Genomic DNA, 16,560 nt, shown 5'->3' on the forward strand with positions numbered 1-16,560 from the left:
GTGTGTGTGTGTGTGTGTGTGGTGTGTGTGTGTGTGTGTGGTGTGTGTGTGTGTGTGTAAAGTGATCTGTGGCAGTCTGGGTGTGGTCCCTCTGACACTGGGCGACACTCGGCTCCTCAACTTGAAACTAAACGGAGACAAAAGCTTTTAAAAATTCCTCCAACAGAAGAAACACACAGGACTCAGATTTCTCTGTTTCCTCTTTGTGCTGCTGCAGTGACACAGTTTCCCATAGGATTCACCTCAGCTCAGCACATTGTTGAACATGCTGTTACAGGCAGTTTGACTGTATTCTTACCTGTACTCCACTACAATTATCTGATGCATTGAGCTTTTACATAGAAAATGTATAAATGTTTAAAAACCACCTTCAGAATCCAGCTCAGACTCTCAAGCCTCTTTTAAACTGTTTTACACCGACTATGTGCTGACCAATCAGCAGCCACCGAGGCTGAAACATGAAGCATCAATATGAAGAACCAGAAGCTGCAGTTCCTCTAACGACCACTAGAGTCTGGCTCCAACAGTGAGTCAGTCCCCACAGACTCCCATGTTAAAATGTCCAACTTTACAGCAGAAATAAACGTGTTTACAGCCTGGTACAGAAACTGTTTTGGTCTCTAGAGCTGATTTCCTCCTTCATGACACCTGTTTATATAACTCACCTGTTTATAAAACTCACCTGTTTACATTTTATTAAGGACTACAGTTATGGAGGATTGAGGGCGTGGCCTCTTTGGGTGACAGGTGGGTGAGCATATGCTTGTCACAAACCAACACGCACCAAAGTCTTGGCTCCGCCCACACCGCTCCGTCAAAGAAGTGACGTCCATCTTTATTTACAAACATGAAGGTCCTAACAGATAAGTGAAGTTATTCTGAGTTTTGAGTTTGATGAAAGAAGACTGTGAGATATGGATGAAAGCCCTGGAAAAAAGCTAGTAAGTGGACCTTGAGTTAAGACTGTCACTGTTTCCCTGCTGAAGACTGAACTTCAACACACACATACGCCACATTAAACCAAACAATCAGTCCCTATGGAAACAGTGGACGGTGTGTTCAGGGACCAGAGCACGTGTCTGTTGAGTTTCTAAACACTTTATTTAAACGCTGTATTCAACACTGGAGGCAGAAATCCTCCTTCCCGCATGAACAGACGCCACCGGAGGGATGACAGAGATGATGTCATGTCGCAGTGAGAGAGGCCGCCGCTCTGTTCGTCCACGCTGACACGTCAAGTCTCAGTCCACAGTCAACAACAGCAGAAAGTCTCCGCCTCTGACTCAGCTCTAGACACAGTGAGGTCACCTTTAAAATCTAGTTTACACTTCACACACACACACACATACACACACACACACACACACACACACACTCAGCATGTCACCATCCAGGCGTTCACTGAAGTCTGTGCTTCTAAATGTGCTGACCATGTGATGTTGCTGTGAGCGCCCCCCAGAGGCTCCAGTCATCATTACAGCATCAATGTGATTCACCAGCATCTTCAAACAAAACCAGACGTCTACGAATCTGTGTGTGTGTGTGTGTGTCTGTGTGTGTGTGTGTGTGTGTGTGTGTGTGGGTGTGGGTATGGGGGTGGGGGGTGGAGTTAGGTGTATCATGTCATCAAGGTCTTATGATGGTCACACCACAGCGACACAGTGCAGTCAGACTCAAACACACCTGGTCAAGAGCTGGAGGGGGAGGGGAACAGGTGGAGCTGTAAATATAAACTGTGGGAGCTAATGTGGCTAACAGGCTAACAGCAGCAGCCCACACAGATCCATATACATATAATTACATTATGATTATTGATCTGTTCTCCTGTGAGAAACCTTTTAAATGAAGTACTCATGGTTGCTTTTAAGGATATCAATAAGCTAATTATCAATAAATCTGCCAATTAAGTTCACAATCGATCTCTAAACGTCTTTAATGTTGTTTTGTCTGATCAACAGCCGGAAACCAAAACTCTTCAGTTCCCTGTGACACACGGAGACGCCTGAGGAACTGACAAAGGTTTGAGCTTTTCACTTTATAAATGACTGAGACAGCGATCGATTATCAGAACAGATTGATCATCAGTTGATCGGCTGATCGCTGGAGAACCGGATCAGTCGGAGGTTTTCCATCCTGGAATCGTCTGTTCATGAATAAATGAAGCGAGACGATGTCTGATGGTGAGAAGAGGAAGAGTCCTCACAGCTTCAGGTTACAGCTGCGGGTTCAGGTGTTCGTCCCAGGAGACACGACACTGTGTGTGTGTGTGTGTGTGTGTGTGTGTGTGTGTGTGTGTGTGTGTGTGTTTGTGTGTGTGCAGTAAATACAGTCAGCAGCCAGGAAATTTCCTTCACCTATGACACTCATTACAGCTGAACGCCTGAGACACAGACAGAGGACACACCTGAGACACAGACAGAGGGCACACCTGAGACACAGACAGAGGGCACACCTGAGACACAGACAGAGGACACACCTGAGACACAGACAGAGGACACACCTGAGACAGACAGAGGACACAGCTGAAACACAGACAGAGGGCACACCTGAGACACAGACAGAGGGCACACCTGAGACACAGACAGAGGACACACCTGAAACACAGACAGAGGACACACCTGAAACACAGACAGAGGACACACCTGTGACAGACAGAGGGCACACCTGAGACAGACAGAGGACACACCAGAGAGACAGACAGAGGACACACCTGAGACAGACAGAGGACACAGCTGAAACACAGACAGAGCACACACCTGAGACACAGAGAGGGGGCACACCTGAGACACAGAGAGGGGGCACACCTGAGACACAGAGAGGGGGCACACCTGAGACACAGAGAGGGGGCACACCTGAGACACAGAGAGGGGGCACACCTGAGACACAGAGAGGGGGCACACCTGAGACACAGAGAGGGGGCACACCTGAGACACAGAGAGGGGGCACACCTGAGACACAGAGAGGGGGCACACCTGAGACACAGAGAGGGGGCACACCTGAGACAGACAGAGGACACACCTGAGAGACAGACGGAGGACACACCTGCAGAGTTACATTAGAGGTCTGTCCTCTGACTGTAGCTGCTGCTTCTGTTACAGGACGACTTCTTACTTCACATGTTCCACTTCCTGTTCGGAGGGAAATGCCTCCACACTAACAATACTACTTCCTGTGCTGTGACCTACTGTAATCACATCTGGGAAAAAACGTGTTCATAGTTCAACAGAGGAACGCAGAGAGAGAGAGAATGGAGGGCGACGGTTCTGTGTTGGAAAGCGGTCACATGACCAACTGCCAACTTCACGACTCTGCTTCACAGTATTTTGGACTTTGCTGAGCTCAGCTGATCCACAGCTGTCACGGTTCACTACAGCTTCTACCTGAACCACCTCTTTGCTTGAGAACAATGTTTTGGTGCATTTAAAGGAACGTTTCAACATTTAACAGTGAAGAACCAGAAGCTGCAGTTCCTCTAATGACCACTAGAGTCTGGCTCCAACAGTGAGTCAGTCCCCATAGACTCCCATGTTAAAATGTCCAACTTTACAGCAGAAATAAACATGTTTACAGCCTGGTACAAAAACTGTTTTGGTCTCTAGAGCTAATTTCCTCCTTCATGACACCTGTTTATATAACTCACCTGTTTATATAACTTTCCTGTTTACATTTTATTAAGGACTACAGTTATGGAGGATTGAGGGCGTGGCCTCTTTGAGGGACAGGTGGGTGCCCTCACAGTTAGCTAGCTGCTCGGCGTCACCTCAGCTAATTCAAGACACTGAACGTAGAAGGTATCAGTGTCTGCCCTCACCGTAGCTATATGGTATGTTAGCTTAGCTCGTTAACTAGCTAATTAGCCAGAAAATGAATTAGTTTTAGGTTAGCCTTCGAGCAAGGTGCCCAAACACCTGGCTGTGCTAACGATGCTGACATTCAAAACGTCACAGAGGCGTCTGTGTGTTCAGTACAGAGCTGGAGTCAGGACATGGTTAGCATAGCTTAGCATAAAGACTGAAAGCGGGGGTGGGGGAGCTAGCCTGGCTCCGGCCCAAGTTCAACACCTCTGATGATGTCTCTCTATTCCTTTAATGAAAGCCGTCCTGACACCAGTGGAGCAGCAGCGGAGCAGCGGGGGTGACTGAGTTCATTCACTGGATCAGGACTGATGGTGATGGAGCAGCAGCCCAGTGAAACCAGAAGCCAGGACTGGAGTGGACTGGAGTGGGCAGAGACAGGGAGGACAGAGCCAGGGAAAGAAGGGAGGGATGACTGGCTGAAAGCCCAGTAAGACGAGCTGATGGTCAGACTGAAGAATTTAAGTAAGGCTCAAGTCCAACAGTGACTCACTGAAATACAGACGTTTAACCAGAACCTCAGTCTCAGCTTCTTCACAGGGTTCATGTCGCTTAAAAGAAGGAACAAAGACATTTAAACAACATCTGTTATTTTCCTCAGTTTGTTCTAAACTTCATCGAACTATAATTAAAAGACACATCATGTTTCCGTCCTCACTCTGAGGCCACTGTGAGGCTCCGCCCTCTGACGATGGCGGACTGGCAGCAGATCAGTCTGAGCGCTTCTGAGCAGACGGCGGCTCCACCCTGCAGACGATCTGCAGCCAAACGTACGACTGTGATGTTTCCATAAAACACAGAAACACGTCTAACACCAGATTTACAAAAACACAGCATGAGGGTTCATTTATCCTCCGTTCAACAACATTTGTATTTTTATATTCTAATGCTTCCAGCAGGGATTAAAGCTCCTCCAGTGTAAAGGTCTGTGTCCATGTGTAGTGTGATTATAGATCAGCTCTAGCTTCTATATTAATACTGTGAAAGTATCAAAGCCTCAGTCCACAGAGAAATGCACACAGCCTGTATTCAGAAACTGAGCCTTAAAACCAGCCGTCAGGACTTCTGGAACTTTGTGATGTCACAACGAAGCAGTCACCAAGGGATAGAGTACACAGCTGTTCACGCCAGAAGTGCATTTCTCTCCTCTGCTCTGTCTTATTCACACGTACAGCTGATCTTTAAAATAACCTCATGAGTTTATGAATTTGTATCGTTGAGCTTTTTATGAGTGTATGAGGTCGTCGCTTCTTTTACTGATTATGTAATGCATGATTGACATTTGGAAATCAATCGATACACCTTAAATGTCAATGTGACAACTTTGAGCATGTGTTTTTATCACCGTCTCTCTTCATTATTGACTGATAAACTGTTTCTGTCCGTTCGTCTCCGAGTTCATCTTGACTCATTAACTGCAGATTAAAGTTTAATTGGAGATTCGCTTTTTGAACAAATGAGTGTGATGAAACACGGTGAGGTCAGGGTTCACAAGGGTCACACACCTGTGGTTGCACCCAACACACCTGCACTGTTCATCGGTGCAGATCAGCTGGTCTGATGCAAAAAACAGAAATGTGTATTTTCAACGAAAAAGGTAAAAAACTGTTTCAGAGCAGAAGCTGCAGAAACTGAACCCTCGATCTGTCAGTGATGCTGCTGATGTCAGCCTGCCTCTGTGTGTGTGTGTGTGTGTGTGTGTGTGTGTGTGTGTGTTTTGAGTCACACTTGGCCTGTTGAACATCTTCAGGAGGAATTCAAGCCTCAGCTGAGCAGCTCTAAATGTTTCCAGATGGAGGGAACGCCCCGCCGCCGCTTCCTGTGGCCCTCAGTCCCTCCCTCTAATCCCTCCCATCCATCCATCCCTCTCTCCCTCCATCCCTCTCTCCCTCCACCCGTCCAGCTGAGATCTTTTAACTGAACTGCAGCCGTCATCCAGGCCGACTCAATACAACAGCGACAGAGACAGAGTGAAGAGTTTGATCCCGTCACGGTGAAAGGTTTCTTCAACCAGAGGAGGAGAACAGACTCTGACCCTCTTTTTGAATATCTGAGTGTCTTTGGATTTATGATCCGACTAAACGTCATCTGGGATTTTTCTTCTTTTTTCTGGCATTTTATAAACAAGGCCATAAATCAGTTTGTAAATAAAACAATCCATAATGAAAAAATTGTTAGTTGCAGCCCTAACATACTTGAAAATAAACATATCTTAAAGCTCCTCCAGTGTAAAGGTCTGTGTCCATGTGTAGTGTGATTATAGATCAGCTCTAGCTTCTATATTAATACTGTGAAAGTATCAAAGCCTCAGTCCACAGAGAAATGCACACAGCCTGTATTCAGAAACTGAGCCTTAAAACCAGCCGTCAGGACTTCTGGAACTTTGTGATGTCACAACAAAGCAGTCACCAAGCCCCGCCCACCTGGACCCACCATCTAAACCTTGCAGGATTTGGTTTCTCTGACTGTTTTTATAATGATTTTTGCGACTGATGAATGTAAAAGTCAGTTGTTTGTTTTACACTTTTGTTACCAAATTGAAGAAAAAAATAATTTCTGGATGTTAAGGTGGTAAAGTTTTGGGAAGAAAAACTTTACCCCCCCCGAATGTTGTGGTTCCCTCCACAAGAAGTATTTGAAGAAGCAGCTGCTGTCACGCTCACAGATCTCTTTCTCTACTCTCCGCTGACTTTCATTCGCCAAATTTGTAACAGCTTCTCTTCAACGACATCCATAACTCTGAGGAATTTTTATGGGCTCCTCAGCCTGAGACCACGTGGGGACCTCAGAAGGATCTTTGAGGGACTCCTTCATGAGGCTTTTTTGAGCACTAACAGGAGTTTTTCCCCACAGCATTACAACACTGAGAGTATGGTCAGAGTTATTTGAGTGCGAGTGCTGTATCCACACCCAACATCTCAATGCTGTCGTATCAAACCCTCTGCAAAGAGTCCAAACTGTACGAATGATTCAGAAACAGGCCAAACTACGAGGGAAACCTGCAAATTTCAGCACTTTACGATGCAGCTTCTCTAATCAGTCCCTCCAGGACTTCACAGGCTTTATTTGGGATTGTTGCGGCTAAAACACCTGATTTCTCTGCAGCTTTTCTTGAAAGTTACAATGTTTTTAGACGTTTTTTTTGTAATGAAACTGCAGGAGAAAATAAAAATTGCAAAAATTGTCTCTATCTTCATTAAAAATAATAATTATAATAATAATAATTAATTAAAAATCGAAGACAACTGTTATCAGTGGGAATAAATCCAGTTCAGTCACAAATCACAAAAAGAACAAGAGATTACACTCCTCATGGATTTATGAATTAAAACTTAGGGAAAGGATATTTTTTGTCTTTTCATCTTTACTAATCAAAGATTTAATTCACTGAGCAGCTCAGAGGCTACCGGCAGATACCGCCATCTTTAAAGGTGGAATGTTGACTGACGTTTGGAAATCAATCAATACACCTTAAATGTCAATATGACAACTTTGAGCATGTGTTTTTATATCAGCTCTCCACATGACAGAGTCTTTAGTGATGATTGGATCTTCAAGCTCTAAAAATATAGATAAATATCAACCGGATGATTTGACCTGTAGATATTTTATTTCATCACTTGGAGAAGAAAATAGTAGTGGAGCGTCGTTCCGGCGGCTCCGGCAGCTCTACATCTGTGGTTCCACCACAATGTTGCAGCGCTATAAAACTATTTAAAATTGGTGCAAATCGGTTCAACTGGAGGGAGACCTTGATGATTATTGATCAAATTTGCGGAAAAGTTGCTGTGATCGGACAAAAATGCAAGATCCCGCAGAATTCACAGGGATTGGTTGAATTTGCGTTAATTATTGCGATCTCGACATCGCGACTTCCTGGAGGGACTTTCTAATGTACCACTAGATGATGTCTTCTCCACAAGAACAACGCCTGTTTACACTGCAAGTCAGTCTCTCAACAAAAGTGAAAATTATAATTCTTTTTTATCCCAGCACCAGAGTTTGAATTTAAAAGTTTCCTGTGTTTTCATAAAGTGTGTACACGTTCACATCTTCTACAGTTTAACACGACTGACAAAATAAAATAAAAAAAAATAAAAAAAACAAGCTGGAAATATTGCGATATTTGATATTACATCAGTGCTATGATTATAAAGTCGTATCATTAAACTACACCGAGACAAAACCACTAAAATTCTTTCAGTCAACATTTTGCAACGCGGCAACTTCAGCAGCTGTGACTCACTTTTCCTGAGAAATAAAACTGGAAATATCTGAGAAATAAGTTCTGTTTTTCACACTGATAACTCCGAACAGAAAGGTTCAGACTCTGCATTCATACAAACTCATTAACTGATAATCCCTTATGTCTTTTACCAGTGCCTATAAAAACTTTTAAAGCTAAAACTAAAGACGACACTGTTTTTTTTCATGATATATAACTAATAGAACCAGCTCCACAGTCAGGTGTAACGCTGGTAATTCAGATTTAAAGAAAGGTTCTGTAGAAACGTCCCTGACAGCTGGTTCCTGTCCGTCAGTTTCTCTGGTTTCAGATCTGCATTCATAAACTCCTGAGGTTTCAGATCAGCAGCTGCAGCTGATGAAAAGTGGTGAAAGGTTCATCAGAGGAAACAGACAGAGTCAAAAAACAAGAAGTGAAAACGAAAAATTTCCCAATAATATTTCACTGTTTCTAACACTCTGCTAGATCTGATCAACAGAGTCTCTCCAGGAGTGATAATGACGTAAAGTGAAGGTGGCACTAGACGACATACAGGTCATTAAAATCTGAAGGGTTCATCCTCTGGGGAGGGGAAACAGGGTCGTGACATCTCAAGAATATCCGTCCAGTCATTTAGATTTCTTTTTGGGGAGGTACAAGTAGCAATGCTGTTATTGTGGTGGTCACAAAAATCAAGATGCATTATCCTCTGAAGACCATGAATAATGACGGAAGATGTAAATGAAAATCTGCAGGTTGTGTTGAATATTTGACTCGGCACCGACAGCAAACATGTCACTCAGACTCAGATAGATTAGGCACTGGAGGGAAAGTCAGAGGACCGTTAAAGTCAGGAGGATCCATCCTCTGGGGAACATGAACGGTCGAACAGTTGTTGAGATGTTCGTCGGACCTTCAGACAAACACCAGCATCATAACATAACCTGAGCGTGCTGCCTGTGCTGTTAGGACACTGTGACCTCTGACCTCAGCTTCCTGTAAGTTCAGTGTGAAATTACACTTGAGTTAAAAGCTGAGTGACGCCTGAACGCGGAGGCCTCCTGCTCCCGGAGTTCATACAATATGAGGAAGTGAAAGAATCTCAAGGACTATTACGCAACAACACAAAGGACCAACATGTTTCCATCACTTCAGAGGACATTACCTCCACTCACATTCATGTCCTGGAGACTTACTGTAACCATAACCATAACCATAACTATAACCATAACCATAACTATAACTATAACTATAACCATTACCATAACTATAACCATAACTATAACTATAACTATAACCATTACCATAACCATAACCATAACCATAACTATAACCATAACCATAACTATAACTATAACCATTACCATAACCATAACCATTACCATTACCATTACCATAACCATAACCATAACCATTACCATTACCATAACCATAACCATTACCATAACCATAACCATTACCATAACCATTACCATAACCATAACTATAACCATTACCATAACCATCACCATAACTATAGCTATAACCATAACTATAACCATAACTATAACTATAACCATAACTATAACCATAACTATAACTATAACCATAACTATAACCATAACCATAACTATAACTATAACCATAACCATAACCATAACCATAACCATTACCATAACCATAACTATAACTATAACTATAACTATAACTATAACCATAACCATAACTATAACTATAACCATAACTATAACTATAACCATAACTATAACTATAACCATAACCATTACCATTACCATTACCATTACCATAACCATAACCATAACCATAACCATTACCATAACCATAACCATAACCATAACCATTACCATAACCATAACCATAACCATAACCATAACCATAACCATTACCATAACCATTACCATAACTATAACCATAACCATTACCATAACTATAACCATAACCATTACCATAACCATAACTATAATCACTGCTCACCCACAACACCAGCCATCACCAAACCTTAAACCAGGTCTGCAGTCATTTGCTTTATAGGAACTTGCTTTTTATCCTCTGAGGAAGTCGAGTCCACACACGTGTGAAACACACGGTGGCAGGAAACACTAACCTGCCCGGCAACAGTCAGAGCGGCAGCCATTATGTTTTCAGGTTGTCCGTCCGTCCGTCTCATACTCGTGGAAACGATATCTCAGTAACGCCTCGACCAAACTTCTTCCAGTTTAACGCAAACATTCACCAGGACTCAAGGATGAACTGATTAGATTTTGGAGGTCAAAGGTCAAGGTCACGGGGATCTCACAAACCACGGTTTTGGCCTTGTGAACGCGACATCTCGAGTCTCGAGAACAAGATAAGTGTTTTGGAGGCGGCAGACAACCACGAGGTGGTGACTCTAGTTTTTTTATTTTTAGCATTAGAATTAAGTTTATTTGTTAAATTACATTAAAAGACATTTTGTTTCTCAAAGCCACAACCAGTCAGAGTGTGACTTTGTGTTTCCTTTGCGGAGGACATCGACAGCTGCAGCGTATGTGGTAATTACAGTCAGTTTAAAACCATGTGTATATCCGAGTATAAAGGTCTGAGCCCTCAGCTCTGACCCTCACAACACGCAGCTCGTACCTCTGCTGATCCGCTGTTTCTCCCCCGACAGGATACCAGGAGTGTCGATGATGCTGATGCTCTGAAGAACCTGGTTGGGCATCTGAGAGCAGATGAACCTGAAAACACACACACACACACACACACACACACACACACACACACACACACACACACAGGAGAGTATGTAAGTCGTCATAATACTGAACTGTGTCTTGTGTTTTAGTCGTTGCATCATTTCTGTATTTGCAGCTCGTTTCTCCTTCGTGTTTTGTGCCGCTGCAGCGCGTTGGCCCTCGTCAGCCACCGTAGTGTCAGCAGCCAAATTAAAAAATATATGAACTGAAGTTAATTCCTTCAGAATAAAAAAAAACTCTCAGGAAAATAAACATTTCATGAAAACAGCACGACTTTAATTTCCAGTTTTATCACATTTTGGTTTGTTTTCATTTGGATATAAACAATAAATCTGACAGGCTGCGACTTTGATTGCTATAAATAGTATTTGTGTGTGTGTGTGTGTGTGTGTGTGTGTGTGTGTGTGTGTGTGTTTGTTACATTTAAAGTTAATTTTAGTTGACAGAATGCAGCAGCTATAAATCGCCGCGGCGTGTTGGCGAGCTGCAGGCTGGCAGCGGGAAAAAACAAAACGGCCGCTCTGACACGAGGTGACGCACACACACTTCCCCCTGGAAACAATAACTTATTGTGGAAAGTTCCTCCGCTGCAGCGACCGGGATGAGATGGGATTCCTCAGGTACACACCGACACACACACACACACACACACACACACACACACACACACACACACACACACACAGACACACACACACACACACAGACACACACAGTCTGAGGGTCGACTGTCGTTCCATTTCCTCTTCAAAATATTTCTGGACTGAGGAAATACGTTTGGACACGAGTGTTTTTAGCTAAATTTAAACCCCTGATACGAACTCTGAGGAATCTGACAGCCGCCTGTGTGTGTGTGTGTGTGTGTGTGTGTGTGTGTGTGTGTGTGTGTGTGTGTGTGTGTTTACGCTTCAGTCTGGGGTGAAGGCAGCCACTTCCCAGGTTGCGAGTGTTTTGAGGAAAGCAGTGACAGGAGTGTGGTGTGAGGAGTTGGCAAGATTTGTGTGTGTGTGTGTGTGTGTGTGTGTGTGTGTGTGTGTGTGTGTGTGTGTGCGTGTGTGTGTGTGTGTGTGTGTGTGTGTGTGTGTGTTTACCTGTTGAGGAAGGAGTTTCCGAACGCGTTGAGTTTCCTGAAGGGCTTTTTGGGGTCGACCACCAGGGCGTTGCCGGGGACGACGCCTTCATTCTCGCCGTACATCACGGCGATGAAGCCGTCGGTGGTCGGCTCCGGACCGATCCTCATCCCCGGGAAATCCTGCTCCAACAGATACCTGAGAGGAGAACAGACGAGACATCAGCTGACTCTCTGAATGAAATGAATGAATGAATTTGCCCTGATCTCCTTCTGCACTGCAGCGATGACTGATCTTCAGTCAAGTAAAGAGGCTCCAGGGATTTAAACCCTTTGGGAAGCACTGCATTAGAAACATGAATTCACAATAAATCTGTTCTCGTTTACATGTTTTTCTGTCTCTGTTGTCATGACAACAGAACAAGTTTGGAACAGCAACTGAAACGCGGTCCGTTAAGACGACGTGTCACGTCCAAGCTGCTGCTCAAATCCTGATTTTCTAACCACGACAAAAATCACCAAACACATCCGACACCGATGAAGACTGAGCTGATGGTTTCACGTGTTTCTACCGTAAAATGATCAGAGAGGAAGTTGGAAGCTCGTTGTGTCTGTCTGCGGAGGGAAAGCCCGACATTGCGCTTGCTGGTTGGCGACTCTCTGACCAATGGTGCAGCTTCATCACTCAGTCAGTCAGTAACACTGGTGTTTATAGGGTCGGCCCTGCTGCTAAAGTACCAACCCGTGTTAGTGTGACACCTTCTGCCTCAGCTCTGTGATCCGAACAGACTTCAACCTGCTGACTGACCCAGAGTCGGTGGATCTGTTCGTTCTGCGTTTTCGTGTCCTTTCATCTCAACATTGACCTCGCCGACCTCTCGCACGCTTCTCCTCGTTAAAGAAAAGTGAGAAAGGAAGGAAGCGATGGAAGATGGCCGCAGCGAGTCTCTGTCCTCTGACTTCCTGTTGTCGCCGCCCGACAGATCCACCCGGACATCAAAGAGAGAAAGATGGAAAACTACCAGGGAGCGTTCACTGCGACCTCCGACCGGCTCAGTGTCGCACATCACCCGGCCCAGAGGTCAGTCGCTGTCAGGCGTCATGTTCTCACTGAGCTTCTCTTTGGTGCTTTGAGGAAACGAGCCGCAGAGACGAGATCACTCAGGGAAAAGAAGCTGCAGGAAGCTGATGTTTTTAGCATCAGTGTGTGTTTGTGTTCACGACACAGACTCAAAAACAGCACGACACAAGTGATAAAGTCTTACTAGAGGGGGCGCTGTAGAGCCGGACGTGTTGACCCTAGCTTCTTTAAAACTATTTTTTTCAGGGCACCGTTTCCTCAAATCCACTGTCAGTAGAATCTTCTAACGCGTGAGTCAGTGGAGCCGTTTAACGTTGTTTCAAGCTCCAAAGATACAAATACAACAGTCCTTAAGAACTACGGAGCGTGGCGTCCAACCTCCCTCCCCACGGCCAGAAGCAGAAATGGACATCTCAGCAGCTATCAGGGCCGAGCTGAAGACAGCACTCACACAAGAGTTTAACTTCCCAAGAAGTGAACTGACACTGTAAACAACACAGCGGTTAGTCGCTCTGAAAACGATGACACGAAGGTCGCCATCAGCGACACGGAGGAGGGGCTGTCAACGCGGTCGAGTGAGGTCACGGCGCTGCGGGCGACGGGCTGAGCTTCAAACAGAAGCGGAGGAAGTGGAAATAAAATAAAGCAACTGTGGGTTCATCAGCTGCAGGATCAGGATATTACAGGGTCTTTTCCCGCCTTGATAGATTTTAATATTAAGTTTTTTACTGACGACCACACCACGACCTGTTTGTGGTCCTCGAGCCGCTCATTGGACCACCGTTAACTCTGCTAGTTTCACTTCAACCTCCGTCACAGAAGAAGAAGAACAAGAAGAAGAAAATGAAATTTGTCAACTCTGCAGTTTACTGGCAACCTGTTCCCATGATTCACAGCATTCCTCTCAGTTCGCATGATTCACAGCATTCCTCCGGGCAGGGTGGGGTGTCTGTTGTGACACACACACACACACACACACACACACACACACACCCACACACACACACACACACACACACACACACACACACACACTAACAGCAGCCAAAATCTCTCTGCAGCTTGTGTGTTGGACGTGAACTTACTGGTCAATTCTGTTGCTCTGGTTTGTCGCCAACATATGAATGTTTGTACCGGACATGTACACAAACACACACACACACACACACACACACACACACACACACACACACACACACACACACACACACACACACCCTTGGTCTGCAGACATGAGATAAGCTCAGTTGATGCGGCGTGATGTCACATCAGTCACATCAAGTCGCTTCAACAGTTTGGTCAGTAACGGCGCCTGCACTTGCTGCTGCTGCGTTCAAGGACACTCCAGCAAAGTCTTTTTTATTTTTCTTAGACATGCTGGCTTCATCTGCCTGTTTTGTAATTCCAAAATAAAGTTCTTGTTTCCCATAAACATGAAGGCTGCAGCAGCACAAGGTGAAACATGCAGAGAGAGATTAACGTCACACACCGACTTCTACAATCACTGTAGAAAATAAACTACAAGGAGTTACATTAACATAAAAGTCTCTGATGGAAACAGCCACAGCGACTGACACGTTTGTTTTAGTGAGTGAGAGGAAGTGGTGGACTGAAGGGTTCGGATAACAAACACCAGGCGTGTTTCCGTTTTCTTAAAACTTATTATTAAAGCTCCTCCAGTGTGACGGTCTGTGTCCATGTGTAGTGTGATTATAGATCAGTTCTAGCTTCTATATTAATACTGTGAAAGTATCAAAGCCTCAGTCCACAGAGAAATGCACACAGCCTGTATTCAGAAACTGAGCCTTAAAACCAGCCGTCAGGACTTCTGGAACTTTGTGATGTCACAACGAAGCAGTCACCAAGCCCCGCCCACCTGGACCCACCATCCAAACCTTGCAGGATTTGGTTTCTCTGAGTGTTTTTACCTGAAATCTGCTGTATTTTAATTGGATCACTCAGAAAACAGTCAGCCAATCAGAAGAGAGGCTCAGAGCCTCCTCTCTTCTGATTGGCTCACTGACCTGTTGTCACTAGAGCTCCAGAGAGAAGCCTGAGAGAGGAGATGTAAAACTACACTGAGATGGTTTTTATATCTTCTGATGGATCAACACTTCAAATAAAACACAGAAGAAGAAACATGGAGCTTTATATAATGACCTCCTCCTCTGCGCACTGATGTCTTCATTAATTAGATAATCATGCTTTAATTAAGTCCAGCAATATACAGAGTGACATTTCGAAGCCTTGAGCTCCAGTAAGTATCCACTACGAGCTAAAGGCAAGAATTTTAACCAAAACAGCCAAAATCTGTCTGTAACTTCACTGTTGATGTAATTCCCAATAAATCTTCTCTTTGCATTCACCAACCTGAATTCTCCTGCAGAGTTTTCACAAGTTTACAAAGGAGCTGGAGGAATTGTTGCCTAGCAGTTAAACCGGTTTCATCTGCAGAAACCACAGATTTGTTTTTGCTCGAATCTGGTTCTAACTGAGGCTGACGACGAGCGGTGGTTGTGTCAGACTCTGCAGGTCTCAGCTCGTCTCTGCTGTCAGGGATCCAGGCGGACAGTCGCTGTAACTCTGCTTCAGGCCTCACTCTGCAGGATCAGCTCTGCGTCCCGACACTCAGGCCACCGGCTCGTCCTCGAGGGCGACTGTCACCTTCAGCTCCGGCAGCCTGTCGGACACGTGTCTTAGACACTTATCAGCAGCTCTGACTCAGCGTGTTGAAACAAAGGCATGAACTGTGAGGCTGCTGCACTGATAACCAAATCTAAAGCTGGTGCTAAACTTCAGACCTGCTCCATGAAGGTTCATTTCTTTCACATTTCATTAGATGCTCTGTGATGTTCTGCCATCACTGTCCAAAACTCAAAATCATTTAGTTTCTAAAAATATATTAAACAAGGAAAAGCAGCAACTCGTCACGTTCTGGCAGAACAGAGAGGTTCAGAAGATCCTTTGTTCCCACTGCCATCAGGCTGCAGGACAAACTTCCTTAAGTTATGACTGATTATCACAATTCTTCTCAATTCCATTTTTCTCTTGATCAGTTAATTCACCAAAATCACCAACCCCCCCCCCCCCCCCCCCCACACACACACACACACACACACCAAGGGTTAATTTCACTTTTCATCCTCTGCTCAGCAGCTGCAGCTTTCTCATTAAGACGTCGATCAGATCGGCCTTCGGTCTAATCAAATTACTCTAAACAAAAACAGGAAGTGATGTCACAGGTCTGATTTCACTGATTACGAAATACTGAGCAGTGATGATGGACAGGTGTAACACAGTCCGTGAGGGGGAGGCTGCAGTTTGTAGTCTGGTGTCATAAACAATTAAGAAACAAGAATCATCATTATTATTATTATTATTATTATTATAGAATGACTCATCAGTTTTGAACAGTTTCTATTGGACGACTGTTTGAATTTGCAGGTCAAAGGTCAGATGTGTGAACGCGGCTCTTGTTGAGGTTGAACAGACTCAAACGTCTTTTCTTAATTCTTGTAGAATAATGCTTTTGTGACCTTTGAACATCTTAGGGTGTGTGTTCATGAAGACTAGTGTTCACCATGGTGGGGGGTGGG

General features: G+C 44.5%; 1 protein-coding gene across 1 annotated transcript in view; it reads right to left on the minus strand.

The window, feature by feature from the left end:
• LOC111236098 (EH domain-containing protein 4-like) overlaps positions 1-16,560 on the minus strand; it is a 29,904-nt gene that overhangs the window by 10,071 nt on the left and 3,273 nt on the right. Inside the window, exons 2-3 of the mRNA XM_022764710.1 lie at positions 11,906-12,082; positions 10,699-10,796 (exon numbers count right to left, since the gene is read on the minus strand). Of these exons, the coding sequence (XP_022620431.1) occupies positions 10,699-10,796; positions 11,906-12,082 (275 nt within the window). The remainder of the gene's footprint in view (positions 1-10,698; positions 10,797-11,905; positions 12,083-16,560) is intronic.

This window comes from Seriola dumerili, unplaced genomic scaffold (genome assembly GCF_002260705.1).
Source record: "Seriola dumerili isolate Sdu_G_001 unplaced genomic scaffold, Sdu_1.0 BDQW01000565.1, whole genome shotgun sequence".
NCBI lineage: Eukaryota > Metazoa > Chordata > Actinopteri > Carangiformes > Carangidae > Seriola > Seriola dumerili.